At 43.9% G+C, this 26,029-nt stretch overlaps 2 protein-coding genes across 3 annotated transcripts in view; one reads left to right on the forward strand and one right to left on the reverse strand.

Moving 5' to 3' along the window:
• The window catches only part of LOC138582946 (E3 ubiquitin-protein ligase TRIM65-like), a 270,237-nt gene extending 254,276 nt beyond the window's left edge, over nt 1-15,961 (reverse strand). Inside the window, exons 1-2 of the mRNA XM_069654738.1 lie at nt 14,192-15,961; nt 1,082-1,177 (exon numbers count right to left, since the gene is read on the reverse strand). Of these exons, the coding sequence (XP_069510839.1) occupies nt 1,082-1,177; nt 14,192-14,704 (609 nt within the window). The 5' untranslated portion in view covers nt 14,705-15,961. The remainder of the gene's footprint in view (nt 1-1,081; nt 1,178-14,191) is intronic.
• A 123-nt stretch (nt 15,962-16,084) lies between these two features.
• Nucleotides 16,085-26,029, forward strand: part of WBP2 (WW domain binding protein 2) — a 417,756-nt gene continuing 407,811 nt past the window's right edge. The window contains exon 1 of one of the 2 annotated variants that reach the window (XM_069654739.1): nt 16,085-16,335. In XM_069654739.1, the coding sequence (XP_069510840.1) occupies nt 16,277-16,335 (59 nt within the window). In that variant the 5' untranslated portion in view covers nt 16,085-16,276. The remainder of the gene's footprint in view (nt 16,336-26,029) is intronic. The other variant, XM_069654740.1, reaches the window with a different exon arrangement.

Here is a 26,029-nt window from a genome sequence, read left to right on the forward strand (position 1 = left end):
CTTAAAAGATCTTCATTGGATTATATAAAAAAGAGAGAAAGAAATATATGTCTCCTTTAAGATGCGGCCCCAAATATCAAGTCTACAAATCTAATAGCAGCAATTAACAGAGAGGAGGGTGGATCACAAAGTAAGACATGCCATAATCTCTCTCCACCCTCTATCTGTAGAGCATGAAAGAATTTGTCAAATATAGCTATACGGTCATTACTAAAGGGCACAGCATAACTAAATGTTGTTGCATTTCAATTTCCATTTTACAAAAAACGTCGCACTCTCTCACGCCTAGTACTTCTAATGTAGGAAATATGTTTAGTTTGAGGTGCAACCAGACTTGCCAACACCTCTTTGATGGATATTTTAGCAAAATGACTTGTAGCAAATTATTGGATTTTATGTTATAAAATGACTATAGATACCATAGTTCATCAGCCTAGATCTATTTTCTATCCAGTAATTTTCACTTAGGTGCTTTTTCACTTCATTCGGTCTGGTCAATAAAGCTTCCTGATCTCCCCAACTGATCCAAAAATGTTGCACATTTATTTGTCCAGGTAAAAGAGACTTCCACTTTCCTGACAAATTCACCATTCTTAATTTTATAAATAACGTCCCAAACGGAGCATCTAAAAAGCCTCCATGCAATTGCAAAGACCTCCAATCGATTACAGCTTTTAATGAAATGATACCTAAACACATGTCTTATAGCAGGCAAAGAGGTTACCCTAGGCAGAGAGAGGAACTTTATTACACAGACAGCCCTCAAACTGTGTCCAGCACTCCTCCTCTAAAAGCAATATTTTAAATGAAGATTTAGTGGCACACGGCGCACCCTAACTCTCTTCCCTTTCCTTTGCTCTTCTTCCACTTAGGTTAAATTAAAAATCAGTACGTACCCTAAGAATTATGAAAATGGTACTGCTATACAAAACAAGCATTTCCAGAATCACATTTTCTACAAAGGTGACAAAAGAATAAAAGACGAATTAATACATATAGGCACAACCCAGAGAATCTATACAATGGTTGTAGAACAGTTAAGCTTTATGTTTCTGCGGGTATGGTGGATACCCTTTCTCACCTGAATGTTCTTTGCCTTTTCCTCTGTTTTTGACATTTCTGCTTCTGTTGAATTCAGGTGCTGTTTAGTTTCCAGCAGAGTCTTGTGCAATGTTTTCTAAAAAAAATAAACAATCAGATATTAGAACAGGTTCCCTTTTAACCAGCTCCCACCTTCCTTGTGTTAATCCGAAGTAATCATCCCCCATTTTGTCACCCCACTTTACTTGGGTCACAATTCCCATAATATGGATGCTGAACCTATTCCATGGTCTATGAATTTCACAGCTATTCCAAGGCTTATTGAACATGTAGCTATTCCCAGCTCTTTGAGTTCTGTAGGCACACTCCATCCACAAATTCTAAGGCTAGTCATTCATGTGGAAAGATGGAAATGAAAGAAAAGAATTGGAAAGATAAAGGAAAGGAGGATAGATGGAAAGAAGGGAAAAACATGAACAACATAATAAAAGAAATAAATATAAAAAGGAAGACAAAGAAAAGGAACAAGAATACAAATAAGGAAATACATGTGCTAAAGAGGGCTAAAATATCATTCCAAAAATAGGACTTGAATTTCAGAATTGCATCATTGCACTTCGCAATTGAAAAATGCTTCCAAGTCATGTCCATTGTTGATGCATTATAACATCTGTAATTGCCCATCATTGTTGCAAAAGGTATCCTGCAGTGACCGTTGATGTTGATATTTTGTAACATAGGCCATGGCACTATGCAAGTCAGTGGAAAAGATGGAAGCCCTCAGGAGCAACTGGAGAGCTCCTTTTCAGGGCTATTTAAACCAGTTTATTGCCAATTGGCTACAGTAGAATAAAGGTACCCATTGGCCTAATACTTCCTATCCTATCGTTCAATCAACATAAAATGTCTACTGTCCACTAACCAATTCATTTGCGGTTTTATCAGATTGGCTGCGGTAAAGGCCGTTTTTCATCCTACTGGCCAGCTGAACTTCAGTGACAGAACATTTGATTGGGGTTTCCAATCAAATGTTCTGTCTTCATTAGCTTACTCTAGAAGATCCTTGAAACTAATTTGTATTTGTTACAGAGCTGTACATTATTCAGAGCCCCTATATTTTGCTGATAAATTGAAGATTTCTGGGGTGTCCTTGTGGTATTCTGAGTCAGGAGATGCTATAGTTAGAAGTACATACGATTTGGCAATTCTCTTCCAATAAGAGGTATCGTGGAAAAAAGACTACCGACTATTCTGGTGGATTGATGAACCATTTATTAGTAGAAAGCGAACAAAAGGACAAAACACACCAACGACAGGACAAGACTTCGGCGCAACTGAGAACCTCCCTCCCTGTGTGAGCTTATCTATTATATCCAAAGGAACACATGCATTTCAATGGAAGGGGTGGTCCAGGCAGGGAAAATAATCATACCGAGTCAATGTTGCACGCAGGGAACAAAGCCCCACTATGCAAGTCTTTGATACCAGCTGTGTTCTTACATGTTAGACAGTGTTATCAGGGAGGAGAGCATAACGTGATACATTTAGTGAGGTTGAATATACTTCATATATCACACGCTCTGAGGCTGGCAAGAATGGTTACAGTATGAGGACTTCCATCTGCTAAAGCTGCTAAAGCCGCTTTTCCTAAGAAATTGGGTGCCTAAAACACACTTACATATGCCAAAAGGGAAACATACCAGAAGCGAGAGATGTGAAGGTGAGCATTCCTACACACTAGGCGAAGAGCCTTCATTGCAAAGACAAGCAAAGAAAAGCCTAAAGACTCACCTTCATGGGCAAGAAACAGTGATTAAACATGCCGGTTTACAGTGCCTACTCAATATCATAACGCAACAGTATACTAGGGGAGTACATAACATTTCCAATTCCAAACTTCCCCCATAGAGTTCTTGTCTGGTGCTGCTGTCTTCTATTTGCTTGCTCTTCCTTATGACGTACCTACGATCCCCATCTGAAATGTAGGATGATTACATTTTCTTTTTGCTATTTTAGCTTTTATTTTTGTATTTGGTCTGTTTATTTTATTGAGTGTGTAGGTTTACTGTACAGCGTTATTCACTCTTAATTCGTATTTGTTTTTTAATTGTGTTTTGGTTGGTTTAAAAAAATTAAAACCTTTCACATATGAATTCCTTTTTCACAATGTCTTTTTACACAAAGGATAAAAATAACTGCGATAATCGGTGACAACATTTCCACATTACAGTTGAATCTCTGATCGCAGAAAAATACAGCTAAAACTAATTTATGATACAAATCAACAGTATATTATCCCCTTTCATACTGTGTGTAATGTTAAATATAAACAATGATTTGATTTTGAAACAAGTTGAGCCATTCACCTCAAGAGTAGCCGCACTATGCTGGTGACAGAAATGAGTAATATAATATTCAAAAGTAACTCTATATTACAACGTCAAATGTTATTTCAATTTTCCTAACTAACCGGCGTGATCTAGTCACATCTTTACTAAATACGTCTTAGTTTACCCACAATATGCAAATGTGCATGAGGATTTTGCATGTCTTGAGTTCTTTTATCATGTGTGGAAGTGTTGTTCCAGTTCCAAAATTATTATTCTTGCTTTCTCATTTTACAGATTCACAATTTTAAACTTTCTACAAACTTAATTGTGGCTAGATTTAACAAGATATGTTCAGCATTAATTATAATGCTCCACATTTGGGAGGGGTCTAAATTGCGAAATGTATGAAATTAGTCTTTGTGGATGCTAGTTACCTTGGTACAATCAGATGTTCTAATGTTTCTGTGTTATTTTCAAAATCACAAATTTACAAAATCTGCATAAACCTTAATTCTCTTTGTCTTTAATTCGAGTTGCCAACATTGCTCTAGTGGGCCATAGATTGAACCATAATCTCATAATTTGAACCCAGTCATTTTGATTTGGAAATTTCTGTAGATATCTCGGAATTTGATGAACATTTTCAGAGAAGGTACTTTTGCATATTTTATACATTATACATTTGGTCATAGTGGTTGTCAAATCATAGTACCAGAGCTTTTTCTTCACTCGTTCCGGGTTGGATATTAAGATCATACTGTTGATATCTGCATTTTTCATGATTACTACACAATGGTTCTTCCAGGAGTCTAGTATTTTATAGGCTTTGTTATTCATAGTCGTTGTGACAGAGGGTATTAGTGTTGCCTCAAATGACCCTTTCATTAAATACTTTCTATATAAGGATATTGCATTCCAACTTACTATTGCTCTTATCGAAATTAGACCCAATTCATATATAATGATAGTGATTGGGAAGCGTTTCTGTATTGGCAATAATGATTTCCAAAATACACCCTCTAGGTGTTCCCAGTCAGGATGATTTTCTAGATATTTTGATTAGGCACTGTACGTTATTGTCGGTATAACCTTTTTTTGTAATATATTATTAGGGGCATATTTGCAATGTATTTCCTTTGCTTGTGAGCATAACGATTGTATTTTTGCTTTATTTCCCATTTGTAAGGTGTTTCCACTTAGTTGCCATTAATGTTCCCCCCTAGATATTTGTATTCATGTATGATTGTGAGTGGGGTGGTGCCTATCGACCATTTGTATTCCGTGTTTCTGGTTGTCCCTTTCTTGCTCTGGAGTTTCAGGATATTTGTTTTATTAGTGTCAATGGATACATTATTCACTTGAGTGTATTCTTGTAGGGCATCAAGTTGCCTTTGAAGTCCGATGGAAGTTTCGTCAACTAACACTAAATCGTCGGCGTAGAGAAGCCAAGCTATCAGATAACCGCCCACATTTGGTGGGAAGGCCCTGACACTTTTTAGATATTCACCAATATCATTGATATAAAAGTTAAACAATGTTGAAGCAAGTGTACATCCTTGCTTAAGCCCACGGAATGTCTTAACAGGACAGGATAGCAGGCCTTGCCGATTAAGCTTAACTCGTATAGACGTATTAGAGTACAATTGTTGTAATAGATTTAGTATGTAACTTGGACAACCTGCATTAATTCGTTTTTGCCACAGTAGAGTGTGGGAAATGGAATCAAGGCTTGTTTGAAGTCAATGAAAGCAATGTAAGTTGGTTGTTTTGTTGCAAAGGCTTGTTTTTTTTAAAGAAGATATTATTAGTAAGTTAGTCGCTCGCAATTCCTACCCTGCTGATGATTCCCGATTGATGTGGGTCCATCAGCTTGGCTGCCTTTAGCCAATGTTGCATCTGGCATATATTTTACCAGGGGTGTCTAATAAGGCCAAATGTCTCTAATTTGTCAGATCATTCCTATCTCCCTTTTTGAAAATAGGGATGAGAACAGATTTTTGCCACGATGGATCCTGTTCGATTAATAGTTCAAAATATAGAATGTCAGCCAATACTTCAGGATGGGTTGTTAGCATTGCATTTGAGAGCTCGCCGGGCCCGGTGCTTGAGGGGAGCTCAGTTTCTTAATTTGACTGATAATGTCATTTTGGTCAAATTTGAAAGATGCTATATCAAGACTGTTTCTCAACCTTATTAGTCAGATCCGCAAACAGTTCCAATGGTAACAGATGCCATATGTGTGCACTAGATTTTGTAGCTAGCGCTTTAATCATATTCTCATTATTTTTTTAGTCTTAATAGCTCATACTGTTTTAGAGAGTTATTATAACTGGTTCTGATTATAGTCGCTATATAGGTTGAGAGTGCTCCAATGGTTTTGAATTCTCTCCTCATTTTCACTTTTTGATTTTTTTAACTTCAGGGTCATATTTGTCCTTATGCACAAATTTGTTGTGAAGCCGCGCTTGGGGTTTTTCAGTAAATAAAGCCAGGAAGTGTGCGTAAGAGGTATTTACCATTTGAGAATTCTCTTTTTGAAGATTAGATGATTCAGCAGTAATTTTTCCTAATAATTGTTTTCATTTGTTACCAGTCCATTTGATTCTATTTCTACCATCCACTAGTTCTAACTTGTTCTTATGCTATTGTTTTGTAGGGCCATTAGTATGTTTCCATGTTATTTCAAGTAAATTATGACCGCTTTCAGTAGTGGTATTTACCGTGAATCTCATGACTTATTTAGTTCTTGGGTCGAGATGAATACGTCTATAATGGTGGATGAGCAATCGCACTTCCACGTAGGTTTTGGAGGAATGTCACCATTGATGGTTCCATTGAGAGTGAAATTTCTATCCGCCATGAGATTCAACCATCTACAACTTATCGGCGACAGAAGTTTGTTCTTTTTTGGCAAGCACCTTATTTTAAGGTTGCCCACAATTAGGATGGTGTAGTACTGTCTGCTATAAATCATGTCAAGCATTTGGTTTATTTATTCAAAGAACAAATCATCAGATATGATAACCGAGTTCCAATTTATGTTTATGATAGCTGTGTACGGAGCTAATGGATGTGTGTTGTTTGAAAATGTTAGTTTTAATAGCTGTATACATGCATGTGGGAAACCCAAGGCGTTATTTTACTCCCAGAGTTCAATCTAAGGGCTGCCAAAAGGCCTGCCATCGGTCTACCTTTAGTTTGTTTAATGGCCGGAAACCAACATGTTTCATAGTTTGGTATCATGGGTTGAGTGGATATCCAGGTTTCTTGTAGTAATATGAGATCAAATTTGCCTAAAGGATGCTTTGTATTTCTTTTTAGTAAGTGTTTAAAGCCCCTAGTGTTCCACACAGCCATATGAAATAGATGTTGGGGACGAATTGATTTGGCTCTATTCCTTTAGATTGTGCTTGGTGTTAATTATAGCATTTTTGAGCAAGGACCATTTTGTAGTATTTTAACTCACTTGATCACACTCATAATACACTTCACGTTTTAGCTTCCCTCTAGTCCCTTCCCAATTGATAACTAGTTGTTTAGTTTCCTCTTGTTTTTCCACATATTCTTGGTCATTGTTTAATGAAGGTCGATTTATTTTTTCCAATCTCCTATCGGATTTCTTGATGTTTACATCAAATCCTTGTTCATATAGTAGGTCTTTCGCAATGCATATTTTTTTTTAACAATTTGCGAAGATATTATTAGAGTTTCAGTATAGATTCTTCGCGACTTACAAAAGACATTGAGGCAATTTATTTTAGTATCAATTAAATTCAATTTGGATATTGTTTGAAAACCAGTCAGGATCGTTGTTCTAATAGGATAAAGGTCTCTTCTGTGCCTGTCTAACATAGTTATGATGCGATTGTCAGATCGATCCAGACAGGGCTCCCTACTTTTGTCACTTTTTTTTTTAATCAGGGTCTTCTTGCTGCTCATCGTGAAAGATAGCAGGCAAGGTTCTAATATGCGGAACCTTTTTCCTTTCAATTGAGCTTGCACCAGCTTCTAAGGATTTTGCAATTTTAGCAGGGCGTTTTCTTTTTTGTTCAAGGGTTAGAAAGTCAGTATCGCCTTGACTTGTCTCTCTCCTTGAATCTTTTGGGCCGGCAATATTAATGTGTTGTTGATTATCTTTGGCTTTTTATGTAGGCCAACAAGGGTCAGGATGATCTTTCTCTAGATCTTGGTCTAGGGTGGTAATTGAGTAAGTAGAAAGGTTCATGATTTCTTCGTCATTCTCCTCACTATGAACTATGGCCATTTCGTCTTCGTGACTAGTGAAGGTACCTGCGTCAACACTGCTTGCCGGAGTCAGCCATTGATTTTCTGTCATTTGCGTCATTTTTAAGTGAGGTGCAATATTTGGGCATTGTCAAATTATTGATAATATTTTTTGTTCTTGGAATTGGACTAGATATCGCAATTGGCTGAAGAGTTTTGAAATTATGAGAGACCAAGAGCGTGGTGAACGAATACTAAAGCTGATTACATGCCATTAGACAAAATAATTATGGTATACAATAAACAACAAGTCTGTATTTCAGAACGCAAAGATTCATAATGGCTTATCAAAAGAGAGTTGGCAACAACATTTTGATAAGGTGTTCAATACTGATGAAAGCACACAGGGTGCTAAAAACAAATAATGAGCACTGGGCATCATTGATTGAGCATCTGTTTCGACTGATAGCAACCACTAAGTTGCTCCCACAATCGTGGAACTCTGCCATCATAGTTCCCATATTCAAGAAGGGCAATCGGGACGACCCGGTAAACTATCGTTCCATTGCCCTTCTTGATATTGTGGGCAAGATTTTTGCAACCTTTTTACAGCAAAAACTCTCCAAGTGGAAAATGGATTCAGGTCGCTTTGATATACACCAGTCCGGATTCACCGAAGGAGTCGGCACAGAGTTGAACCTGATAATACTTAACAAGTTGAAATTGGAAGCGCTTAAACAGAAGAAAAAAAACTTGTTTCTTGAGTTCATTGATATGAAGCAAACGTTTGACTCACTTAATCGCCATAAACTTTGGCCGAAACTGAAGAAATGGTCTTGTCCTCTGGATCTACTGCAGCCAATAATGGCACTTCATGAGAAGACCTCCATCAGAGTGCGCATAAACGAAGCAGGTGATCTTACAGAGGAAATAATGACAAATAATGGAGTCAAATATGGGTGCCCCTTGGCTGCTCTCCTCTTCCACCTCTTTATATCAGACGTTTCAGATGCATTTCAACAAGTTTGCGGTTTCCCTCCAAAAATAAATGGTCAGCCCATCAGTTGGTCTATCTATGCTGATGATATCGTTCTAATGGACTCATCTCCAATTGGTCTTCAAAGACTCTTATTGTCATGGTTCATGCCCCCAAAACCCTGAAACCCACGAGCCCAGCCCAGACTCTGGCTTCCTTTGGGACTTCCAAGGCACCAGCTAGGCTCACCTGAACTCAGTCCTGGCACTGCTGGCACCAGGCTCATGGTAAATGTTAAATACATGGTCCATTTATTTGGCTCTGAGATGCTGAGCCATTCAGTACAGGGTGTGGCTTGGGACTACTTTTTCCTGAGAGACAGGATACGATGAAGGGGACTATTTTCCGGGAACTACTTGCAAGGCTATTTAAACTGCACCTTGCAAACTGAACATGCTTCGCGTTAATCTGCACTCCTGCAGCAGAACGCTCACTGTGTCAGTTCTTGCTTCCTTTCTGCCATGCCCGTCCAGAGTCTTCTATCCATCGGCACCTGTGAAAATAGAAGAACGAGAGTTATTCACGCATTGAAGGCCTTACCTGTAGAACATCTGGACCTCGCCTTCATGCTTATCCAAGGGCCGCCGCATCTGTAGAAGGTCAGAACAGAAGGTACCCTCTCGGGTAGCGACGCACCTGATTCGGCCTCCTCCAGGAACTCCAGCGAGCAGTTCTCCATCATTCTGCATCGCACCGCATCTCGACACCGTCAGTCGGACCTTCCATCTTCTTCCTGGAAAAGCGCTGCACCTGCCAAACAGAAAAGACAAAGCAGGTTAGTCGCACACAACAAGAAGGCTAAAATAAAGCAAACTATTAGCACATATCTCACAGCACTCTACTTACCGGCAAGAATCCTGCACATCATTGTCAGGAGAGTCATCCATCATCAGAAAACCGCTTTTGTGCCGCACCTGAAAGACAAAAAATGCACATTAGATATCTTGCATGCAAGGACTTAAGGCAGCTATTTCAAGGAGTTATTGGAATAGAGACTTACCTGCTTACTCCGGTCCATCCACTTCAGCAACCTCCATCGGATCAGTGAAGTAACTCGATCCTGGAACTACAGAGTAACCGCGCCCCTGCCAGAGAGTGTGCAGGACGGAGAGCTCACCCATATTATAAACAAGGTGAGCCAGGGAAAGAGAAGGATAACACGGAAGGAGGTGAAAACCAAAACCAGCTCCACACAGTTGGCTAATATCTTGTTTCAACTTGCAGACGAACATCTCTCGAGGCAAGACAGAAGGAAAGACGCAAGCAGGCCCTCATTAAGCAGAACACCACCAGTGCAGACATCATCCTTCGCACACGAGCACGCCCCCGTGGAGACCAGGTGAGCATGACACTTATCAGCCTTGCAAAGCTATCTAAATGACAACGCCTTGGAAATTAATGTGGCCGGGACAAAGATCATGGCAAATGGGGGAATGACCAAAGGAATACATAAAAGATTCAGATGGAAACTTGCTGACTCACAAATCGTGCTTGTTCCAGTGGTGGTATATTTAGGCATCCAATTTAAAACCTCAATCAGAGGATACGAATGGATGACAGACTTGAAACAACGAATGGTGTTATTCTTGCTTCAAGGGGCAAAGTTGCACACCGAATATGGCAAATTTACATTGAAACCAGTCATAACTTTTTACACTCAAAAAAGTGATTCCATCAATCACATTTGGTGCCGAGGCTGGTTGGAACCTAAGTCATCAACTGTGGTCTTCACTTGAGGGGCTATTTTGGAGACGTGTTCTAAAACTGCCCACGAGCGTTTCAATGATCTCCATAAGACATGAGCTTGGGCTGGAGTCTATGTATAACATAGTCATATGGAAATCCTTGGCTGTGCTATGGAAGATGTCTCTGAAAGATCAAGCTCATGCATACCAAATCTTAGCACCAGCCACATCTAACCAATATCATGGTATTTTGTTGATATGGGCAACCAAATTAAAAAAGATACTAGACTATGCGTACATAAATTGGGAAACATTATAATCAACTCCGCAAATAGCTAAAAAAAAAATGGAGACAGTGGAAATGGATTCAAAATTCTGAAAAAATGAACATGTTGAAATCCTCAATCGACTTGGGACTTCCAGCAAACAGCTTTGACCATTTACCTAAATATCTTCAAAAAATCCTGTCAAGAAAACACTGCAACCAATTCCTAAGATTTCGGTTGACTGTATACAAAACAAAAGAGATCTTATGGTTTAGACGTGATACAAACACTACTGACAATCTTTGAAACACCTGATTACAGAATGTCAAAAACTAATGAACTCTAGATCTCGTTATCTTGGAAAGTTTGCTCCTGCTGATGTTGACATTGTTAAGTGGTGATTTTGGGTACTGTCTGGAATCAATGTGCCACTTACATGTGCAGTTGCGATCTCCTGGAGAATAATTTGAGCAATGATATTTCTTTGCCAATCAATGCTATCGGTTGAAAGACAATTTAATTTATTTCAATTTATTCAATCTGATGGTTTTTCCTTTGTTGTGAACATATGTACAGAGTAGATGAATTAGAATTTTGATTGTAATTGAAGTTTGAATACAAACTAATTGTTACAAATAAAATACAAAAATAATAAATAAATTTAAAAAATTTGACTTTTTTTTGTTGTGCGTTGATTTTTAGTTTTTTTCTCAGGGGCAGAGGTTGCCCGTTTTCCTGATTTGATGTTGCGCTACTTGTGGTTAACTATTTCAAATACTGACTCCTGTGATTTCTCAGGTGTCTCTGCACCAAGTGTTATACCAATATCACACACATTTTCCTCAATGTTTTCAGCAGATATCTCGAACCTAGCCCTAGTTGTCAAACATACTACATCAGTCACCGGCTGTATCGTTTTCTCAATTTGTGAGGTCTCTGGAGTTAGTATAAGTTGGGGGCTTTTTTGATTTTCCCTTTCTATCAAATTCTTTTGATCATTCACATCTACAATTAATACATACATTTTAGCAGAGAGATGACCATTCATCAATAGCGCATGAGCCTCTGCTTTTTTGCCCAACATTTTGTAGATTTTCATCAGGTTATACAGCCCATTGTTCATAGCGGCTAAGGTAATTTCATAAGCCAGAACGGGTAGTTGTTTTAAACCAAACGACGGTCTAGGAGTAGGTTTGACAAAGGGCGTATCCGATAATTCAGAGGAATTTACAGTGGCGTTAGCTACATTCAGATAAAGAATGGGAGAGTGAGACAAATTGGAAATGTTCACATTGGGCGAGGCGAACTGAGTTTCCATTATAGTATTCTGCACATTTTGATTGGGCAGAGTCTCTTTGTTTATGTCAACAGCTGTTCTATAAGCAAGCCAGACTTTGAGGTGCCAGAGTTGATTGCTTCAGGATAGGCACATTTGTTTGCTTATGATCTTCAGTTTTGTTATTCAGAGTGATTTCTGCGATTTTCTGCAGGGTCCTCCGATGTTTCCATTCTGGAGTCATGTAAAGATTATTTTTTAAACTTGCAGATACAGTGATGGTCATGTTCGCAGAATCACTATATTTTTTCGCAGTTGGCGAGCACAAGTTCATCATAGGCACACAGTGCGTTAATCCATCTTGTGTTCCGCAGTAATATGTACATTGCTTTTGGATATCGGCATCTTTGCCAAACTGAGCAGCTCGCCATTTTGCGATTGCGAGGGTAGTAAACTCGGCAATGCAAGTTCAGTTGTCACAAGTGAGTCGGCACCGGTGTGTGCTTTCAACAATGGTTGCCAGAATTCCCTTATATCTGTCGTCAGCGATTTAGAGCGTTCGACCTTAGCTGGTTTCCTTTTACAGCCGTCATTAGATTCCAACACGCCTGCATGGGGTGAAGGTATGAATTGGATATGGCCGATGAACGGCACGTTTAATTTTTAGAGTGTAAGTTGCCATTACAGAATCACTTAGGCAAGGGTCTGGGCAAGCAATCAAAAGGTAAAACAGCTATTTGCACAATATATGGACATGGGGCTATGGCGAGTGCTGTCCTCTGCTCCGCTGAACAGTTTCAACAGCACTCATAAAGCACTCTCCAATGCACGTTTGCAATGCGCGCGGCCACAATGTTTTATTGTGCTTCTGGGTAGATGGAGGCAGGGCTAAACCAGAGTCTAAGTAAAAAAGCAATGATAATGTCTTATTTACCTTATTATCAGTTCTGTGGGGTATGTAGCCAAATACTCAGATGTAATATTCGTCCTGCCAGCAGTCTGTGTTTTGAGGATACTTTGTATCAGGTTTACTGATTCCGGGTGTGCAGTGAATGGATTCAAATGAGCAGCAACGAAGAGCGAGGGATAGCAATGAGCCAGAACAGCACTCACAAAGCACTCTCCAATGCGCGCGGCCACAATGTTTTATAGTGCTTCTGGGTAGATGGAGACAGGGCTTAACTAGAGTCGGCAGTCCATGTTTTGAGGATACTTTGTATCAGGTTTGCTGATACCGGCAGTCCAGTCAATGGATTCAAATGAGCAGCAGATAGGAGCGAGGTGCGGGGGATAGCAACCAACCGGAATAGCACTCTCAAAGCACTCTCCAATGTGCGCTCTTAATATAAACCTGTAATAAATAAATAATTTGTGGACTCAACCTCACTATGGGGAAACCAAAGTATAAATATTGTTGCAATTTCATAGTTCCAATTGGTCACATAATGGCTTCTTAACTATTGTAACATAGCGACGATGATACGATCAAACTCTTTTCTAAAAGAAACCATGCACTCATTATTGTGGTGCCAGTGTAAGTGTATGATTGAATGCAGTGGGAGACCTTGTGGAATGTTAGCTGGTATGTGGAACCTGGGGAAACACAGGGTTCCAGGAAAGGCAGTTAGGGGACTTTGAGTAAAGATGGAGACTAGAGTGGACACATGTAAGCTTCTCTCCCACCTCTAACCTGCTCTGCTGTAACTACGAAGAATAGAGCATAATTTTCTTTTCTACTTACTTGGGTCAGTCTGGTTCCTGCTCCTTGTCTTCTTACCTTGCCCAGACACATCATTCATCCCGATCACTACCTTGCTCCGAACCACTTTTCAGACAATTCCAAACTTCAGCATACCCTGACACTTCAGAGATCCAGCCACTTTGCATGCCACCCCAACCCCCCCCCCCACCCAAAGAACAGCAAATGTTCAACTACTAGGCAACTTAAAGGATCACACAGTAAATGGGAGTCTGCATGTGAAGCCAACCACGTAAAATTCGACCCAGCATCAGTGTTGCAGGCCAATTCCTTCCTTCTCCGTGGAGGCCTGTCAATGCTTTCATGTTGCACTTGACGTCCTCACACAATTCCTTCAATATTACAAAAAATATATGTATTTCATGCCAGTTCCCCTTTAATAAAAGCTTGATTTTTCTATAACTAAGATGGCAAAAAATATTGTTCTACTCATAGTCCTCATCACCAGGGCTCTCCACTATTAGCCCGTATTCGGCATCTAGTCAATAACCCACCACATATCCTCAGTTCACAGGTCTCTCACATCCGGGCTCACCAATGAACCCCAGTATCCCACTGCACCCACGGCCCTCACCTCCTTATCCCTCCTCTGCTCCGAAAGCAGGGTCCTTGGATGCTCCTTGCATTCTCGCACAGTACACTCGCAGCAGATGCAGCGCTGATCCGGGATACAGTACAACTCCAGCGAGCGATTGTGCCGGGAGCAGAATGCCTGTATGCCCTGCTGTAGCTCAGGCTGTAGGTACAATGGAGGCTGCGGTTCCAAGGACTGCTCCTCCTGAGGTTCTGGGATCTTCCAGTGGAGCCCAGTCATCACATCTTCCGTAATGCTGGATAGGGCGACACTGATGGAAAGCTGGGGCCTCTGAGGCACAGATTGCCGACACTCCGGACAGCTGTAGCCTTGCCCTCCCTCTAAAGTGGGATCCCCATTAGCAACCACCTGTACTTGGTGCTCTTTGTCCCAGTGCTTCTCAATGCACTCTCGACAGAAGCTGTGCCCACAGATTGGGGTCAAGGTTACTGGCTTCTTGTATATTTCCAAGCAGATGGGGCATTGCAACTTATGCTTTAGGTCTGCCGTCATCTTAGAAAGAAAACGAGAAGCCAGGGAAATGAGAAGCTAAGAGTTGTTTAGTGACACAGACCCTTTCAGGGAGCGAGAGAAGCCTGGAGTGGTGAGGAGGATGGAGTGATGATGGGTTTGGCTTGCAGAGTACAAACTAGTTTAACTTTAGAGAAGGGAGGCCGGGAGGAAAAAGCAATCTAAGGGGGAGGAGGGGAGCAAAATGACCAGGGTGTGGGGATCGTGGAGGGATGGCCCTGACGTAGAAGATAGTGAAAGGCTACTGGAAAGTGGAAAAATTGCGCAGTGGTGGGCAAGGGAAGCGTACCAAAGTCCTGCAGTAAAAGAAGGTAAGATCATTTGGGCTAAAGAGTTGTTGAGATAAGACGAGGGGATTCTAGAGCTGAGAAGCAGAATCCTGATTTAAAGAGAGGCTACATGGAGCGCAGCAACTGGGCAGAGCTTAAAGGGATCTTGGGGTCGAAGAGGTAACCTTGTTCCGATGAGGAAGAGGAGGTGGTGGAGTACAGCAGATCAAGCACATGCAGCAAGAGGAGAGCAGTGCGAAACGATGTCGGTCTGTAACTCCAACAGCGCTGAAAGAAAATACCCAAAATAAAAATAATAAGATTGATACTAGGTAGAGGATTCTTGGCCGATGTGGCACAGTGGACACCAGAAAAAAGTTATAAAGGATCACTAAGGGTGTGGTAAAGGGAAACTTGGGCGTGGATGACGTCCTCGCAAACCATCGGTAGGTAAGGGAGTGTTGGTAGAGAGAAACAAGGACGGAGACAAAGTGCAATCTACGTAAGTAATTAATGGAAATTTAAGTACAGGTAATCCTGAATTGAGAGGAGGCTCCTGGAATTGGTGGGGAGAAGCCACGGGATTTCGGGGTACAAAAACGGGTATGACAGTCCACAAAACAGGAAGCAACAGGTAGTGCTGTCATACGATAGGCGGACTCTTAGAAAATACGCGCAATGCAACTCCAAAATAAGCCGAAATGTAACCCAGCCCACAAACGAAGGGTACGCGACACAATCAACAAAGAAAAGCGACGACCAAAAACCTACAAAGGAATGGCGTGATCAGAACGCGAGTAGCTGGCCTAAACCAAAGGTGTGCCATAAGGAAGTTAATTCTAACATGTAAAGTGTTTGCAGTATATGCGCAGTTTCCCACACGCTTGTTTTTCTATAAAACAATGACATGCCAACCAGTACATGATCTCTTCCACTTCATGCTTTCTACGCAACAGAATTGCGTAGACATTTCGAATCATAGTTCGCCTACCCAACCACACGCCCTCTGAACCCACAAGCCCTGATCTATATTTTCGTTATCCTTCCCATTTTAGTACTACTTTGCTGACATCAGATGTGCGCAAGCGCACACAGACTTGGACTGCGACTTCTGTTTTCATTGCCGTCATAGTATATTGTGCGCTCTGTGGTTGGTTGCGTCCTCCCCCACTAGCAATCTAATTGGTTACGACTTAAAGCGCAACGCTATGTGATAGGTCAAATTCTTAATTAGTACTCTCATGTCTGCATTGGCTTTAAGTGTCTTCAGGTTTTCTGACCAGTCATGGCGGTCAATAGGAACCACTCGGACGGTGGTGGAGTGATCGTTACCAACAGCGAGAGGTATGGGACAGTTGTGAGGATTATGCTTAATGTCTTTGGGGAGAAATGAGGGCAAGCTACAATGCACTTGCGTACATGTGACGTCGCTCCTTGCCTGTTACCTGCAGTTATTCCCTTCCAACCCTCCATTAGAAAAGTGGGACGGGCTTGCTTACTGTTGCTCAATTTTCAGTGGATGCTTTCTTTATTCATGGGCATCGGATACAGACAAGTCAAGTGTGCAGTGTTGGACTACAATTTTATGCATAAATAAATGAGCTACTGTTGGCAAAACTAGAGTAAGAAAGATGTGCATGGAGTTTCGCTTTGACAGTAAACGGTTACTGTTAGAAGTTACAAATGTCGAGAAAAGGCAAAAGTAACCCGGGGTTTTAAGGCCTAAAGAAAAGCGGGGTAGAGGCTGTGGTGTGCTTTCCTTTAAGGCGCAAGGACTGGTTACATCATCGCGCCAGACTGTAGCGGCGCCAATGACCCCAGCACACTGGATTGGGGTAGAGGTGTTTATTTTGACACCTTGCATAAACAAAGGGGAGAGCAGGTGCTCGCAGTTCATGGAGTACGCAGTTCATGGGGTAGTACTCGCAGTTCAGTCCTATTGCAGCAGTGCAGTTGGCTTCACTGCACTGAGAATACAGTGAATGGTATTTTCATCCTCTGCCTGCTAGAGATTCCACAAGGCTTGCTTTCAGCCATGGAATTACGCTAGGCAGCCACAAGGATCTGCTTATGGTGCAGACTTTAGTTTGGGAGCGGATTCCCCTCTTAAAGGCGGAGCACTGAGGCTCAACTGCCCTCCTGGTGTCTCGCTCCGAGTCTGCTGGGTTTCCGGCCCATTGCACGCTTCCTGCGTTGTAGGTCTTCATACCTCTACTTTCATTGGAAAAGCTTGGTCCTAGTCCATGATAAAGTCTGTGAATTTGGTTGGCCGCCTTCTTTTACGTTGGGATCAGTTCTGGTCAGTGACTGCCTTGGGGGGGGGGGGGGGGATGAGTGGTCATGCGAGATGTGGATTGGGGTTTGGTCTGCTGAGGTCGCTTCTTGGTGTGTCTCTAGTAGCCCGGGGTGTGGGGCTCATAGGGACACACTCACTTTTTGTTTTCTTCTTCCGTGACCACCATTTCCTGCTGTTCAGGGCTGTCGGTTAATCCCCATGGGTCATTGCCATCTCCTTTTCCCATAGAGGGGCCAGCTGTCCACACCTTTTTCTTGTACACGGCCACCCTTTCAAGGTTCCACCTTTTCATGTCACTGGTATAGACGTGGTTGGTGCCTTTCCATGTGACTTCTATGGCTTGGCTGTACTTGGAGCCCGTTAAGGTGCCTTTATGGGTCTGGCGTATCTTCACCAAATCCCCTTCGTTGACCTCCGTGCGATATGCTGCTCTGCTTGTTGCTCTGAGATGTCATGATCTCTTTGCACTTCTGTAGTCTAAACACAATTTCACTCATGTCGATGTTGTCCTGTCTGCGCTTGTGTAGCCACAGTGGTACCCGTGTGAATGCAGCCCATCTCCCTCTTGACATCTAAAACGGCGACCGACATGCCTATAATGGCATTTGGCATCAAGTGATGCGCTCCACAGCCTCCTTGACTGTCTTGCAGGGATTCATGCCTGATGCACATACCAGTTTTAGGGCTCCTTTAACAAATCGGTCTGCCCTTTCTACCAGCCCGTTGGCTTGTGGGTGATACAGGATTGCTCTCAATTGCTGGATATTGTACTTCCTTAGAAAGCTTTCCATGTCCCTGGAAACGAATTGAACTCCATTGTCCATCACAATCTCCTTTGGTAGTCCTGCTCTCTGGAAGATGGAGCCGAGTACTGCAATGACTGTGGCCCTGGTGATGTCCGGCACAAATTCAACTTCCAACCAATTGGAAAGTTAGTCCACCATGACTACCCCATACTTGTCACTCGACATGCCATCCAATGGGTCAATGAGGTCTAGCCCTATTTTATGCCAGACACCAGCTGGAGTTTCCGTGGGTATCATGGGTGATTGCCTTACTTTTAGCCGTTTGTCGCCGTTTGTGCATTCATGGCACCTCTTGATCATTGCCCTTGCTTCTTGGTCCATTCCGGGCCACCTGTATGCGCACTCTACGTCGTGTCATATGGCTGCCCAGATGACCCGCATGGGCTCTACATAGTAAAACTTTGCAGCTGCATGGTTCTTGGAGGAATTACTTGGTCGCCTCTCATCACTAGGCCATCCATTTCTGCGATCTAGTCGTTGACCTTCCAATACGCTCGCAGACCTTTTGGAATTTCTCTGTCGTTTGGCCAACCTTTGCGGGCCCATTCTGCTAGTCGACCCAGGGCATCATTGTGTCTCATTTCCTCCTGCCAATGAGACTCGCTCATTTCCATGAAGTCCTTGTTTCTTAGGTCTCCTATGGATGCCAGCACGCATGCGTCTTCCAGGAATATGGTGCCTGGCGTACTCTAACCTGGACATGCAGTCCGCTTGAGCGTTCTTCCAGCTGGTAATATGGGTGATCTCGTATGTGCACTCTTGCAGTTTGGCAGCAATTCTTGCTAGGCCTGGCGTTGCTGTCTTTGTGCCCCTGGGGCTCAACATGTGCACAAGGGGTTTGTGGTCAGTGACCAGGTGGAACTTGGTTCCCCAAATATACAACCTAAAGTACTCCACTAGTAGTTTTTCTCTGAAGTTGACAGTGCTTTTGTCGCGTAGGCAACTATGTTTTCGGTATCCCTTTTTTTCAGTGAGGCACCCAAGCCCTATGCACTGGCTTCCGTTATGTATGTTTCCCATTCGGGATGAAACGGTTTAAAACATGGGCATGTAGGATTCTCTTCTTGATTTTGGTGAAGGCCTCAATTTGCTGTGAGTCCCACGTGTGCTCCGCTCCTTTCCTCAGGTACTCCCTCTAATGGGAACGTGATTTCTGAATCTGGGAACTAATTTTGCGTAATACTCTGCGCGCCCCAAGAATGACCAGAGCTCAGCCTTTGAGGTCGGGCTGGGGCATCAACTATGGCTTGGCGCAGGTTTTTCTTTGGGCTCACCCCTTCTTTCGAGATCCATTAACCCAGGTACTTTGTAAAGCTGACGCGGCTGATGACAACCCAAACAGCATTTGTTTGTATTGGAATGTGCCTAATGACGTGATGAATGCTGTGAGGGGATTTGAGGCCTTGTGTAGATCAATCTGATGGAAGGCCTCATGCATATCGAGGTTTGAGAATATTTTCTCTTGTTTCATCATTAGTATAATTTTGTTGATGCTGGGCAAAGGAAAACTGTCTGTGACCACTTCCAAGTTGAGGCTGAGTAGGTCTATGCGCACACTCGTCGTTGGAGGATTTATTTCTTTAGAAGGACCACCGGGCTTAGCCATTCAGAGGACTCCATAGAGCCTTCATCGACCATTTTGCGAAGCTGGGATTCCAGAGCTGACCTCGCCTTTGCTGGAACGCACCTGACCTTGTGTTTGGACTGGCACAGCATTGGGTTTTAAGTAGATGTTGTGCATGTCATTTTTTTATCTTTCCGGGCGTTTCAGAGAACAGCAAGGGGAAATCACTTCTCAGATCTGACGCTCTTCCTGAGGAGACCAGCCTCACCTGTTCAGCAGTGCTGGGGTCTAAACCGGATGCTCAGTTTGTGCTGGTCATTCCATCCCAGCAGTGCAGAACCTTCGGTCGAGAAGTAGACTTTTCGTTGGCGTGCATCTATCCTCAAATTCGAGTTTATCTTTGATGTAGCCCAAGAGGTCTATGGTGGCTTCCCTGAAGACTCTGGGCTTTTGCTTGGTGCTTTTAATCTCATCCAAGTCACATCCTACCATGTTTTTGTATGTCTGGATGGGGACGATGGTCATGTGAGACCCCGATCAGCCATGACACATGTTTCGTTTCCGTCCACCTCCACTACACAATGGAGTTTCTTCCTTCTGGCTCAAGACGAGTTTACCATGATTACCATCAGCCTATCGTCTGGTTCCTTCTCAACGCTCGTTCCTCTGTCTCCTTTGATATGGGTGACTTTCTTTTCCCGCCACATGCAGGCTACAGCAACGTGACCAAATTGCTTGCACTTGGAGAACTTGGTCTATCATTGGCCACATGCTTGGTGCTGGCACATTTGTAACACTTTTGAGAATCTCTCCACTTGGGTCCTTTCTCTTTGGTAGCTTCTCGTGGCTTCCTGTCTCTGTGCCCTTTTAATTGCACAGCCCCCATTTCGGGTGTGGGCGAGGATCCTCCAACTTCTCTGCGTCTGTTCGAGGTTTCCTCGTCGGCTCTCACTATTTGAATAGCCTTGTCTAGGTCCAGCTCCTTCTCCTGGATTAACTTGTCCTGAACTGTGCGGGAATTGGTGTGAACCACCAATATGTCACAAATGACTTGCTCCACGAATCCGTCCAAGGTCGCTAGTTATCGCATTCTGGTGATGTAAACGTCAACCGGTTCAGTAGCTTCTTGTTTTCTCGTGTTGAGCTTTAGTCTATGGAGGACCACATTTTCTTTGTTGGAGAACCTCTTAATGCAGCGAATCGCTTCCTTGGTAGCTATCATCGCCTTCGTCTGTGGGGCGCACAGCCTGCAAATATGCACTGCCCTTGAACCCCCATGGCATTTGGTAGCATGGCCTTTTTCCTGGCCGGCGAATAGCCTATGCCTCCCAAAGCCTCCAAATATGTAGAAAGTAGTGGCTCCCATTGTTGCCAGGGAGTGGCAGGCCTGCCGGGGGACTGAAGGAAAGCGTGAGAGGGTGTGGTTGAAGCGTGGGTTGTTTCTGGTCCTCTGCGCCAATTATGTGGTTGCCCCCATGACCACAGGACACTGGATTGGGGTAGAGGTGTTTATTTTGCCTCCTTGCATAAACAAAGGGGGGAGTAGTACTCACAGTTCTGTATTGTTGCAGTAGTGCAGTTGGCTTCACTGCACTGATAATACAGTGGATAGTATTTACATCCTCTACCTGCTGGAGCTCCCACGAGGCTTGCTTTCAGCCCTGGAATTATGCTCTGCAGGCACACGGATTTGCTTATGGTGCAGACTTCAGTTCTGGAGCTGATTTCCTCTCTTAAAAGAGGAGCGCTGAGGCCCGACCGTCCTCCTGGTGCCTCGCTACAAGTCTGCCGGGTTTCCGTCCCGTTGCGTGCAGTCTTAAGAGATCTCGGCTCCGCAAGATCTTGCGTGATAGGTCCTCACACAGGACAATAAATACGGATGCTCGTTGGCACGCAAGGCAGTGCACGAGCGGTGACTGGAGAGTGTACAAGTTGTGTCACTGTACCCCCGTGCGACCGGCTCCAACCCTGATGATTTTGCTGTGAAGATGCACACTGCCCGTGTACAACATGCTTTGTGTCTCCGGCGGCGGTCAAGATACCGCAGCCTTTTTCATCAATACTGCGTATCCCGCTGGTAAGGAGGTGAGAGTTGTGGCTCCCCTGCTGACGCACAGACATACATTTCCTCATTCAAAAACGGTGCAGTCTCTCCCAATTTTGGAACTTTCCCCCAGGGGATGCTGTAAGGCTTTCTCGGGGCCTGCTGTGTTTGAGAAGCATTTTGAGCAGATGGTAGTTGGGCAGAAGGCGTCTCGGCTGGTTCCTAGTCGGGCATGCCCTCAGTGTGGCTATAATCTGCCTCATGCAAATGAAAGCCCGGCCAAGGGACAAACATGTGGTTGGTGTGGCATACAGAATCACTTTGCTATTGTGTGCAGGGCTTCAGCACCAGCCACTCATTCGAAGGGGGGGAAAGGATGCCCGAGGGTCCCATTCCAGAAGCGTTCTTCCAGAGGTGGTGACTGTCGAGCCGGCGGTGTGTGTTGAGGAGCCCCCTCTGGGTGATGAAGACGTGTTCTTCATATCTACTGTGATGAACATTGGTGGTAAGATGAAGCACCAACCCAGGTGCATGGTGGAAATCCTGAACATGAGCATCCCAGTGCTCATTGACACTGGCGCTATCCATCAATGTGATGTCTGAGACGCATTATAGCTCTTCAGCAACCCCCGCCGCTATGGGACACCAGTGTGCGCATATTCACTTTACCTGCTGCCTCTCGAAGGTGTTTGTGCTGTCAGTTCAGCATGAGGAAGAGACTATTGGAGCATGTTTCTTTGTATCAAAGTTCAGTGAACAGACCATACAGGGGTGTGCAGCAGTGGTGGTACTCAAGTTGGTCCATTTGTGTATTATGGTGTTTTTGTGGAGGACATGCAGTCACTGGTGGGGTGATTTTCAAAGATGTCTGAACTGGCATTGGACGCATTACAGGAGAGCCCATTTGGCTTTAAATTGATGAGACTGTGCAACCCATGGTGCTGAAGCATAGGCGGGTGCCGTTTCAGTGTGGGAACAGGTGGAGTAGGAACTTCAAAAAGTGAAGTTGAAAATGTGGATGTTTGCATGATCTCCTCTGCAGGTTCACCACTTATGAGTTTTCTAGTCTGTTCATTACTAATGCATTGCTTTTTTGTTTGTCAGCGCCCTAATGCCTATGGGTCCAATGTTTGCGCTTTATAAATGCTTAAGTAAAGTAAAAACTCATCCAACTGAACATGATTGAACCTGTGAATGGGCACATCCTGTGGGTCTCTCCGATTGTCATTGGCTGCAAACATAAGCAACCTGAGTCTGCCCAGATCTGCGTTGATATGCACCTCCCTAATAAGGCGATAAAAAGGGAGCACCATGTCACACCCACTCTAGATGAGATTGTGGCTGACCTGCAGGGCGCTTTCTCAAAATTGGATCTTAGGGCTTGCTATCATCAGCTGGTTCTGCATCAAGATTCAAGATATACAACAACTTTTACAACACGCAAGGGACTCCGTTTCGGGATTTCTTCAGCCGCAGAGTTGTTCCTGGCTGGCATCCAAGGGACGCTGAAGATCAGCAATGATGTTTTGGTGTTTGCCCGGTCGAGATGCGCACCTCGAGCGTCTAGATAAGGTCTTGGAGAGAATTTGCATGATGGGGTTGACTCTCCATGAGGAGAAATGTGAGTTTCTGAGAAGGCGGATTGAGCTTTTTGGATTTATATTTCAGGAGGGAGGCATTTCGGCAGAATTTATTTATTTATAGAGCGCTTTACACCAAAGACATCTGGGAGGTCAAGTCCCCTGAAACTGTGTCCAATGTCAGGAGCTTTCTGGGTATGGTCACTTATTGTGGCCATTTCATCAAGGACTTGGCGACCATTACAGAGCCTCTCAAAAATATCATTAGAAAAGAGTCAGCATGGCAGCGGACACCCCTGTAGTAGAGGGCTTTTGAGGACCTAAAAGTGGCCCAGTTGGCTGAGTGTACCGTGGCCTTTTTTTAATCCCAGTTTGGACACGGAAATCATTGTGGACGCTAGCCCGTTTGGTCTGAAAACGGTAATCCTGCAATACACTCTGAATGGGGAAGTCCAGCCAGTAGTATATACCAGCAGGGCTTTGTCAATGATGGAGCAGCGGTACTCCCAGATTGAGTGGGAGGCATTGGCCGTGTTGCGTGGCTGTCGCCACGATCTGTATATATTTGCCAAACCTCTGCAGTTGGTGATGGACCACAAGCCCCTCCTTCCCATCCTGACTGGTGCATTGGCAAAACCTCCTGTCCGGATTGAGAAGTTTGTCTTGCAGGAGTATAATGTGGTTCTGGTGTATCGATCGTGCACATGCAATGCTGCCGATTATTTGTCTCAACACCCGGTGGGGAGCCCTGATGACATGAAGAGGGACAAAGCTGAGATGGAAGACTTTGTGAGGTTGGTTCCTGCAGGGGTCGTTCTGAACTTGCTGGAGGTGGAAGAGTTGAGGGACGAGTCGGAGAAGTATAAATGCTTTAACCTATTGATGAGGTGTAAGTGGAGGAGGGGTAAGTGGAGAAGTGTCCTGGTGAAAGTTGAGAGAAGAACGCACGTGGCTAGGACGATGTTGGAGCAGTTGTGGCGTGTGAAGCACAAGTTCACGTTCACCGACAAGGGTTTCCTACTGTGAGGATCACGTATGGTGCTTCCTGCATCCCTGGAATTGGCTCACTCACCAAGGACATCAAGGGGTCGCCAAAACTAAGGCTCGTTTGTGCCTCAAAGTGTGGTTTCTGGCACTGAATGTGGATGAGTTTGTAAAGGTGTGTGTATGGTGGCAGGCGGCTTCCCCGAAGCACAAGGAGCCCAGGATAGAGTGCATGGTGCGACAGCTTGGCAGTGCATGCACATGGATTTTTGATTCAATTGCCGTGACTCTCGTTTCATGGTCATGGCGGACCATTGCTCCTGTTATCCGGAGGTAGTTTGTTTCTTCAACTGTACTTCACAATGTGATACCAGCAATGGAGAAGGTTTTCGCCACACATAGCTTTCCCAAAATCATATATTGAGACAATGGACCTCGTTTTCAGAGTGCAGGGTTGTTGGAGTTCCTGAAGAAACGGGGAGTGCGCCACTGAAAGATCACCCCAGTGTGGCCTCGAGCAAACAGGGAGGTGGAACCCTTCATGCTCCCCTTGAAGAAGGCCTTCTAGATCGCGCATGGCCAGGGGCTATGCGAGAGAAACGTGCTGTTTCAATCAATGTTAGGAGTACCACACAACACCTCACTGCTCTACTGGTGTGGCTTTGGCTGAAGTCCTGTTTCAAAGAGTGTGAGGAGAGGGCGCTGGGGATGATGGACAATAATAAGGTACCCCACCAGGAAGCTGTATCTTACCTACGAGCCAAGGCCACACGGGTGGTTGACGTCCAGGGGTCCATGATGACGGCGTCCGATGGACAGGGGATACTCACCTGGAATTCCTGTTTCTTTCATATGCTTGCAGGCTCTCCAGCTACTACGAAAGGTAAGGTCCAGGGGAGAGTGGATGGACAAACGCCAAGTTTATAGAAGTGAGACAGCAATGAAGTAGATTATGACCAGTGGTAGTTGACGCAGAGCGAGACTGTGAGTGAGAACTTTGGCGCCGATGGACAGGAGAGAGCGCCCCGTGAACCAGTGAGCAAGAGGAGGTATCCTGCTTGTGAACCAGGTGCTGGCCGGCATACTTGAGGACTATGTGGTGGATGTTTGATGGTAGGGGGGTGTTGGTCTTTGTTTTTGTTTATTGTTCTATATGCCATGGTTATGCTTTTTCTGTTTAGGAAAAATGAGTGCGGTTTCCTTTAAGGCACAGTGACAGGCTACGTCATTGTGCCAGGCCAATAAATAAGGCCTGCATCGTCTCGCAAGGCAGTGCACGAGCAGGGACCGGACAGTGTACAAGCTGTGTCTGTGTCTCTGTTCAGGTGCAGGCAAGGCATCCATGCACCCATGCCCATACGAACGTCTGCGCCATCAGGACACCACAGAGGCCAGAGAAACAGTTTAATTCTTGGATCTGGGGAACGCATGTTTGAGTGTGTGTGATTGCTCCTTCTGGGCAGGCCACAAGTATGACCATACCATTCATGCAAAAGTTATAACAACATCTGATTCCCGGTTCAGAAAGGTTTTGCTATGGTTTTTTCAGGCCGGCAACAATTAAACTGCCAACTCTCAAATTCTCTGTGCTTCGTAGGTGGCTGTGTCAGTGGAGTGTTCATGAGGGTCCCAACACCCCCATCTGCTGGGCCTTGACATCTCTTGGGGGTCAAAAAGAGACTTGAGCAAGCAGGAAACTGAGGCAGTTTTCTAAAGACCTCAGTTTATTTTCTCCAGCAGGCAATACACTTCATACTTCAGGGG

This window comes from Ambystoma mexicanum, chromosome 3q (assembly GCF_040938575.1).
Source record: "Ambystoma mexicanum isolate Mex_15411 chromosome 3q, UKY_AmexF1_1, whole genome shotgun sequence".
Taxonomy (NCBI): domain Eukaryota; kingdom Metazoa; phylum Chordata; class Amphibia; order Caudata; family Ambystomatidae; genus Ambystoma; species Ambystoma mexicanum.